At 42.3% G+C, this 10,000-nt stretch overlaps 1 protein-coding gene across 5 annotated transcripts in view; it reads right to left on the reverse strand.

Annotated features, from left to right (window-relative positions):
* The window catches only part of LOC122252721 (uncharacterized), a 37,648-nt gene that overhangs the window by 5,497 nt on the left and 22,151 nt on the right, over nt 1-10,000 (reverse strand). For 3 of the 5 annotated variants that reach the window (XR_015190602.1, XM_086531740.1, XM_086531741.1), the window contains exons 3-6: nt 8,887-10,000; nt 6,760-6,911; nt 6,121-6,415; nt 2,726-5,962 (exon numbers count right to left, since the gene is read on the reverse strand). The exon at nt 8,887-10,000 is cut by the window's right edge and continues 902 nt beyond it. Coding sequence is in view for 3 of the 5 variants with exons in the window: in XM_086531740.1 (XP_086387866.1) it covers nt 2,726-5,962; nt 6,121-6,415; nt 6,760-6,911; nt 8,887-10,000 (4,798 nt within the window). In the remaining 2 variants the exon portion in view is untranslated. Of the gene's footprint in view, nt 1-202; nt 248-2,725; nt 5,963-6,120; nt 6,416-6,759; nt 6,912-8,886 lie in introns of all 5 variants that reach the window. The other 2 variants (XR_015190601.1, XM_086531742.1) reach the window with 1 other exon arrangement.

Below are 10,000 nucleotides of genomic sequence, written 5' to 3' on the forward strand. Positions count from 1 at the left end.
CTTTACTCTTGTACACAAAGGAAACACTTGGAAAACTCTTATCATTCTCGAATATTCCAACCCTGTAAAAATATAAATAACAAGAAAAAGAAACCATACAGAACCACACAAAGCAAGCTAATAAAACAAACAAACAAACAAAACAAAATGGGGAGCAACCAAAACAAAAATGAAAAAAAAAGGAATTCAATAGCAAACTTACGATAAAGAGGAATCAGAGGAGAATGCAAGAATTAGAGCCCGTTTTCTGTTGGAGAAAAAGAAAAGAAAACGTGCACTGGTATCGGAGAACGCATGCTGGAAATGTGTGGATAAGCAGTTCTTAAGAGATGGGGGGGACTGATGTAGATATCGCAGATAAGATAGGAGAGTGAATGAAGAATATATAAAAAAAAACAAAAGAAGTGTGGGGTTGGGAGGACGGTATAAGCAATCAGGACACTGTGAGATTAAGTCATCTTTAATATGTGTGCTTATAAAATAAAGTCTACATATATAACTTTAATTGAAGCTCGATTTCATCAGAACATAAAAAATGATGATTTTTAAAAATATTACTTTGATTATGATTACAGATGTTCTTGATCATTCATCACGCTGATATCTAAATATGATTACTTTAATTACTAAGTTAGAGAGAGATAAAAAAAAAAAAAACATACTTAAGCAATATGCACATATGTATGTACACATAATATATATGAACAAACACACACACAGATGTAAGTGCGTGTTTGAGTGTATCTAAATGCTTGAGTGTGCATACTACCATAATAAATCCTACACCTCCTCTTATTTTCCATTTGCAAAATACCAAATATAAATATCGAAAGAAAAACTTATCCATTTTTTTCGATTGCGTAAAAGAGCAAATCTTATGAACAAAATTATAAGAAAATAAACTTATTTTCTGAAGGCATAACTACCATCGTTTACCATTTTCCGCAAAACCAGGAACCATTTTTGTTTTCGCAATCCATGCAAAGCATTCATTCAGGGTCTTCTCATGCAATAAAATAGTCATGCAAACGGTATTGTTGATATCGCCAATGCAAAAACAGAGACCACTGCAGCAAACGTAGAAAAAGGTAGAAATGAGAATGAACGCTTTCAACACTGCAACATAAGCAAGTCCCGTCGCAGTATTATTTCACCTTTATCGGAATTGCATAATTCTGATCACGTGACATCGGAATGATGATTCGAAGTATTCCATTTTGAAATCTTTCATTCTCATTCATACATTAATCTTGTAAAAATGGCGATGGAAATGGATTTGTCAATGTATGATGTTCTAGAAAGTGCTTTTGTAAAGTATATGATATCAACAGTGACTAGGAAAAAAGTATATTCACAAAATCTTCTTTGTTATTGTTAGGTAAAATAAAAGATTATAGGGATTATTTGGTTGTGATCTGGATCAAAAGCTGAAGGTGAAGTTACCAGCTATGCCATTTTGACGTATGAACAGAGTTCCTTATGATACATTCAGAAAAAAGGACACTGACCCAGAATAGTGTCCACAACGCGAGAGATATATATAATTGACGCGTTTCGGGTTACTTCGTCATTAGAGCTACGTGGATTTCTGATGAGGAGTAACCCGAAACACGTCAATTACATTTCTTGCGTTGTGGAGACTATTCAGGCTCATTTATATTTTTTTCTACACACACAGACACACACACGTGTGTGTGTGCATATATATATATATATATATATATATATATATGTATATATATATATATATATATATATATAGATATATATATATATATATATATATATATATATATATATATATGTATATATATATATATATATATATATATATATATATATATATACATATATACATACACACACACACACACACACACACACACACACACACACACACATATATATATATATATATATATATATATATATATATATATATAATATATATATATATACATATGAATATACATATATACATATACATATACATATATATATACATACATATTATAATATATATAATATGCATATACATACATATATATATTATATATATATATATATATATATATATATATATATGTATATATCTATATATATCTATATATATCTATATATATATATAAATATATATATATATATATATTATATAATATTATATGTATATACTGTATATATATATATATATATATATATATATATATAATATATATATATATATATATATATATATAATATACATATGTGTGTGTGTGTGTGTATTGTGTATGTACATATGTATTATGTATATATATATATATATATATATATATATATATATATATATATATATATATATATATATTATATATATATATTGTATGTATGTATGTATTATATATATATATTATATATATATATGTATGTATGTATGTATGTATGTATGTATGTATGTATGTATGTATGTATGTATGCATGCAGGTAGGTAGGTATGCATGTATGTATATATGTATGTATGTATGTATGTAGGTAGGTAGGTAGGTATGCATGTATGTATATATGTATGTATGAATGTATGTAGGTAGGTAGGTATGCTTGTATGTATATATGTATGTATGTATGTATGTAGGTAGGTAGGTAGGTATGCATGTATGTATTTATAAAGGTTTGTGTGTGTATGACTACCTGTTATCACTATGCAAGCATATGCCACGGAACCTCAGAAAGCTCTCACGAGGCTTACCACACTGCTGGCTCCACCATTAGCCGCCGTCTCCTTGACGACTTCAGGAATTTCATAACGCTCCTCCACCACGGCCTCCTTCGCCAACTCAGGAATCTCATACTTGTCAGATTCCGAAGTGGGAACGTAAGGCTCGCTAGGCTGATCCTTTGGCGGGCTTTGAGTCGTGCCCTTTGGGTCGTCTGCCGAGTCGGTCTTGGCGGCTTGGCTTGGCTCTGGGCTTGCTGGGAGGGGCTTCGAAGTGTCCGGGATCTCGTACCTGTCTTCGGATACCGAGCTTCGAACGGAAGGCTGGCTGGATGCCGGTTCATGTTCTTTCTTTGGTTGCTCTGCTCCGGTTGAGTCTTGGGGACGCGTCGCCTTTGGTGGCTTGTCGTCGGAGGGCTTTCTTTGTGGCGTTGTTTGTTCCGTCGTTTGTCTACTTTCGGTGGTCTTCGTCTTCGGTGACGTACTTGATGGTGATGTTTTGGGGGGTAGTGCAGGGGGCTGGTCTTTGTCTTCTGCTTTCTGTGACGCGTCTGTTGTGTCACCGAGCTGCCTGGTCTCCGGCGGTTTGTCTGACTCCGTTTTCTTCACTCCGGGGTTGGGGGCGGCTGCGGTAACGGCGCCGGGGAGGGAAATGGTAACACGGGATGGAACGGGTGACCCCTGGGGAGTCTCGGGAGGGGAGGTGTGGGGGGTCTCAGGAGGAGAGGTATGGGGTGTTTCAGGGGGTGACGTCGGTGGCGAATCAGGTGGAGGTCCTGGCGGAGGTGGTGGGGGGCAGTCGGGGGGGAGGTCAGACTCATCAATGAAGGGAACCATACGTGATCCTCGCAGCAGAAGGGCAGTTTGCCTCATGACAGTCGGGGAGAGTTGGGCGGGCACGACGACTTTGCCAGGGGGCTCTGGGATCTCATACTGGGAGGTCTGCTGGTCCTTGGCTTCCGAAGTCTTCGACTTGGCATCTTTGACTTCATTTGCATCCATGTAAGGAATGTCTTCCAGAAAGGCCAGCGAGGCTCTTGATGGCGTCGTCGCCGACTGGTCATTTTTAGGCTCTTTTTTCGTCTCTTCAAGGGCTTTGGCTTCTGAAGGAGGCGACGCCGGCTTAGAGGCTGCCGGTGGCGGCGGAGGTGGTGTCTTCGGGTGCTGGAGCTGCAGGCGTTGTTGCTGGTTCTTGATGGCTCTTGAGACTACTTGCCTCGCCTCTTCGGTTTTGTCTCGACTCTCCTGTTCTTTTTGGGTTTCCGGTTCTTTGACGTCTTGCTGTGGCTGAGGAGTACTTTGGGGTGCACTTTGGGATGCAGCTGCCTTTGAGGAGGTGTTGGCATTATTTTTCTCTCCATTTCGGAGCTTGACGGGTATTGGCGGCCTGGTGTCATCGGCATCGGCGTTCTTGACCGGTTCCTCTTGATTGGGAACATCGGGAGTGGCGGAAGCTTCTTGGGTGGAAGCTCTTCGAGGCGTCGCAGGTCGCTTTGGAGTTGGGGGGCGCTGGGGGGTTGGAGGATGCTGTGGGGTTGACGGGTCGGTTGAGGAGGGTTGAGGGGTGGAAGCAGTTCGTGGAATGGATGAAGAGCGTGGGGTTGGCGGCCGTTGTGGGGCGGATGGAGGCCGCGAAGAAGTGGCAGGCTGTGGAGCGGATGGGGATTGCTGTGTAGATGCGGTTGATTCAGTGACTTCAGAACTCGAGATTGTCGCTGAGGTGTTTTCTGCGACTGAAATAGAAGTTGGATCTGGCGTGGGTGGGGGACGAGGCGCCTTCCTCTTTGGTCTACTCAAGACAGTGTCGTCCTGAAGTTCTGCCAGAGATCCCATGCCACATACCTTCCCGTCCTGTTTCAGGGATGAGGCATCTTCACTCGTCCGTGTATTCTGAAGCTTATCATAGTCCTTGTTCTTTATAGTTGTCTCAGTAGTTTCGTTTGTGTCTTTCTTTAAAAGTTCAACGTCTTCATAAAATGGATTCTTCCCTATGTATCCCGCTACTGCAACATCCTTGGCAAATGGGTTCTTTTCTTCTTCCTTAGCTTTGATTTCTTTGACTTTCTCTTTAACAGAGTCAATGTCCTCGTAGAATGGATTCAAAGATCTTCTGTATTCTTCCTTTTTCTTCCTTTCTTCCTCACTCTCTTTTGATTCGTCGAGGCTTTCAGGCAACTGCCGATCTTGGGTTGGGCTGCTCGCACTTTGTACATCTCTGTTCTGGTAAGGTCTCCAGTCTGGAGGCATGAAATCGGGAGGCATTGGCGCTCTCCTCTTCTTCCTTCGAGCGCCCGTCGAGCCACCTCTAAGGGAGCCTGGGGTGGAGGCGGACGTCCACTCCATGCTGGGGTAAGTTACGCTCAAGTTTGAGTCGTCTTCTCCCCCGGAACTCACCTTCTTCTTTGGGGGCAGAGGAGGCGGCGGGGAGTGAGCTGGGACACTCGCAGATCTTAGCGCCTGAACCTGTGCCCGAATCACGTCGATTTCTTCGTAAATATGGTCTTCGGGGTTGTCATTCCCTGTCGGAGCCTCTCCTGTCGGCGTGGAAGCTGGGGCGGCGGAGTTGTTGCTGTTAGGACGATGTTGGCTGTCTCGGGAAACGGTGCTGGAGCGAAGAGACTGTAGATCCGGCATACTAGTCATCGTACTGAGTGAGGACCTGTCTATAGGATTCACGGGGAGGGATAGCACTGAGCCCGACCGCATGTCCTCCTTTTTCCGCAAGACTTCCGTGGGCAACGGAGCTTCTTCCGAGGGCATCTCACCGCCAAGTTCGTCCTGCACTGCTTCGGTGCTGTCTCCTTTCGCATCCTTACTGTCTTCTCGTAAGGTCACTTCCTCTTCAGAAGAAGAATCCCTACGCGCCTTCTTGGTGGAACCCTTGGTGTGCTGCACGGAAATCTGGAGAGTCTCTGTCTCCTCGTCCGTCACGGACAGTCTGCTGTCGGGCCTTCGATCAAGAGAAGCACTTGACTGAGCCGAGAGGAAACTGTACGAGCTGGCGGAGGACTGTGGTCTTGGAGGCATATCCTGCATTAGAGGGTCCGGCGAGGGGGTGATGGGGCTGGTGGCCGAGAAGAACAGGTCGGAGATGTTGGTCGGGTACTGGTGCATCCCGGTCAAGTAGAGGCGAAGTTCCTCTGCCAAGACGAGCATGTCTAGCGTGAGACGTGCCAGGACCGATACCTCGGTAGTTGAACGTCGAGGGTACCGGAGTACGCCGTCCTCTCGCTGCTTGTACCCTAACGCCTGGAGGATTTCTATGGCGCCCTGAGGACACAAATCGTAAATTTAGCATAAGTAAAATGGAAATCTCTTACGGGAACAACAAGGAATATCCTATCTAAACATTAAGTCTGATCGTCGAAGATAAAACAAGAGGAAGAAAGGAAAAATCACAGCCTTATCTTTATCGACCGTGACCTGACCTTGACAGGAGCCCAAGACTGGTTGGGATCCACCTTGATGGACCTCCAGCCGGTCTGCCTGGAGGAGTCGGGCTGCAACAAAGCCTCGCCGTACTGTGCCAGATGGATGAGTGCCACTCTCACTAGCGCCGCGCCGACGGTGGAATTGGCGGCGCAGAGTCGAGGCGCGTGCAGGAGGGAGAGCTTGAGGTCGAGCGTGAGAGGGTGGCGGACCAGGAGGTGGAATGTGGACCAGTCTTGGCGGTCTAAGCCTCGTCCTCGACATAGGGACACGACGAGACGCGCCCTCCACAGGCTGCAAGGGAACGTTGCCTTAGAAAGAGGTTTCCGCCTATTGCAAATTGGTCTTTAGCATAGTAAATTTTTCTCTCTCTCTCTCGCTCTCTCTCTCTCTCTCTCTCTCTCTCTCTCTCTCTCTCTCTCTCTCTCTCTCTCTCTCTCTCTCTCTCTCTCTCTCTCTCTCTCTCTCTCTCTCTCTCTCTCTCTCTCTCTCTCTCTCTCTCTCTCTCTCTCTCTGTCACACACACACACTTTCTCTGCTTCTATCTATCTCTTACCCCCTTCACACCCTTACACTTCCTCCTCCCCCTCCACCTCCCCCTTCCTCCTACCTCCTCCTACCGGCCCTTATTTTTTTACCTCACTTCAGCGCGCCACGCATTCTTCTGTTCATCTTCCTTGGCGCCGGTGAGCTCTGGCGTTTCCCCGGGTTGTTGCAGGACCCACTGGTATCCTTCGTTGCCTTCCTCCAGCGTAGGACTCGCTACCGTGGAATCTGTGTGTTCCTCACCCTTTTGTGCGAGAAAGGAAAGAGGGAGAGAAGTTGAGTGAGGGGAAAAAAAAATGGGGTCTTCTATTTGTTTATTTTATATTCTTTATTTACTATTTTTTATTATATACTGTTTGTGAATACACACACACACACACACACACATACACACATATGATGATGGTGATGATGATGATGATGATGATAATGATGATGATGATTATGATGGTGATGGTAAGGGTGATGAGGGTGAGGGTGAGGGTGAGGGTGAGGGTGAGGATGAGGATGGGGATAAGGATAAGGATGAGGATGAGGATGAGGATGATGTGATGATGAAGATGATAACTTGATAACAATAACAACAATGATAACAATATCACCCACTCCCTCGCGATAGGTCGATTGTTTCTCATTAATAATTAACTATCATTAACGACTTAACGATATCATAATTACGATCGGATGACATCACCTCTAATGACATTGACATCAAACAAGCTTCATTTCCTTGCTGATTGAAATGCAATGTTGCACGGCTTTCGGCACCGTGTCTGATAGAGCGGTTGAATTACAGTATGTTCTTAGCATTGATGCTATTATCTTTGTTTTTATTATTGTTATAATTATTATTATTATCTTAATTATTATTAATTATTATTATTATTATTATTATCATTATTGTTATTTTTACTATTATCATTATTATTATTACTATTATCATTACTATCATTATTATCATTATTATTATAACTATTATTATCATTATCATTATTATTATTGTTATTATTATTATTATGATTATTATTATCTTTATTATTATTATCATTATTATTATTATTATCATTATTGTTATTATTACTATTATCATTATTATTATCATTATCATTATTATCATTATTATTATTATTATCATTATTATTATTATTATTATTATTATCATTATTATTATTATCATTATTATTATTATTATTTCTATTATTATTATTATTATTATTATTATTATTATTACTATTATTGTTATCATTATTATCATTAGATTGTTATCGTTATCGTTATTTTTATCATTATCATTATTATTATCATCATCATCACTCTCATTATCAATATCGCTATCATTATTATCATGATTATTAATATCATCATTATTGTTGATATCATAATCATTATTGATATTATCATAATTATCATCGTAATCATTATCACCGTTGATATTATCACTATTATTTATATAGTTATCATTGTTATTACTATTACTATTGTTATTGCCATTATTGTTATTATCATTACTTTCATTATCATTATCATGATCAACACTATCATCATAATCATTATCATTATCACTAAGATTATCATAATTATAATCACTATCATTTTTGTCATTATGCTTTTAATAATTTTCTTTATCATTACCATTTTTATAATCATCATTATCATCATTACCACCATTACTATCCTTAATATTACCATCATTGTTATCGTTATCATTCACTCATTATTACCATTATGATAATCATAACTATGATTATTGATAATATCATCCCCATCATCATTATCATCATATCATTATATTCTTACAATTACTCCAAAACTGAGAAGGAAGAAAAGTCTTATAATAGTTTGTTTGTATAATGGTTATTAAGAGATTACCATGGTAACAGGGGTAATCTTTGATATTACCTTGATATGAAAAGAACACGTAAACACACCCACGCCCACGCATTTGTGAATACGTATGTGTGCAGGAGGTTGACGTGTATGTATTGATCTATAGATGTATGTAACTTTACGTACATATATAGCGTGTGTGTGTGTGTGTGTGTGTGTGTGTGTGTGTGTGTGTGTGTGTGTGTGTGTGTGTGTGTGTGTGTGTGTGTGTGTGTGTGTGTGTGTGTGTGTGTGTGTGTGTGTGTGTGTGTGTGTGTGTGTGTGTGTGTGGTGTGTGTGTGTGTGTGTGTGTGTCTGTTTGTATGTAAAGCCATCTATGAAAAGTCGTTTACCTCATCTGCGGTGGTAGCATCTGTGGTGGGCAGCAAGATGTCTGTGGAGTCTGTGTCTACGAGCAGCTGATCGTCCGAAGCTCTGATGGAGAAGAAAGTGCTCTCACTTGCTCTTGATTCTCTACCACTTGCCTCTTCCGCTTCATTCGCTTTGACTTCGACGTCTGAGGGGGGTGGAGGGTGGGGGGGAGCCGTTTTATCGAGGGCTGGGGTCTGTTGTTCTGTTGGCGTGGCGGTGGATGTGGTTTCTGTTGTTTTAGGGATGGTTTGGGTTTCCTCTGTTGGCTTCTCTGTGGAGAGGGAGGCCGGCGTTCCCTCTGTGGTCTGTGGTGATGCTGGGTGGGTTTCCTTGGCCTCGGGAGATGCTGTGGGGGGTGTTGTCTTTGTTGGCTCGGCCTCGCCTGGCTGGGCCGCGCTGACGTCTGTGGTCTGTAAAGTCGTTGCCACGGAGGTCTGGGAACTGCTCGTCTCTGAAGTGGTTAAGGATGATGGAATATCCTCGGCTTTGGCAATGGTTTGTCCTTCCTCCTTCGACGTCTGTGCGGCCTGTCCCTCGTTGAAGAAAGTCGGAGAGATCGTCTCTAAAGGAGGAGGAGACGATGGTTCCTCTGCCGAGGTGACGTCTGTGACACCTTTATCCGCGCCGGTGACGTCGAGAGATACTAACGCGTCTTCCATTGCTTCTGTGGGCGTGTCATCGCCGCTGGAATGCAAGGGAGGCGGGGAAGGCATCCGCTGTGGGGTGTGGACTGGGGTGGAATCGCTTGAAACTTTTGTCTTGAATGCATCCACTGATTGTTCTAACTTCCTAAAAGCGTAAGTAAGCTCTGAACTTAATTTCAAAGAGTCGTCTGACCCGATCGACGTAATGCTACGTTTCTCAAGAGCATCATCCAGCTCCTTTTGGTCGGCTATGGAACCCCTTCCGCTCAAGTTGGCGAGCCTCGCCGCGTGTTTCTTCCTCCTGGGCGGCAGTCTTTTGTACGGCTCCACGTCCGTCGGCGCGGTCGCGTAGGAGGCCCTGTCTGAAGCCCCGTCGTTAGGGCCGAGAATAGCCTTGTGCATGTCGACCATCCACTCCTGCATTTTCCCGACGTCGGTGCTTGACTTCCTC

The sequence above is a fragment of the Penaeus japonicus genome, unplaced genomic scaffold (genome assembly GCF_977035675.1).
Source record: "Penaeus japonicus unplaced genomic scaffold, GWHDUDI00000001_assembly GWHDUDI00000036, whole genome shotgun sequence".
NCBI lineage: Eukaryota > Metazoa > Arthropoda > Malacostraca > Decapoda > Penaeidae > Penaeus > Penaeus japonicus.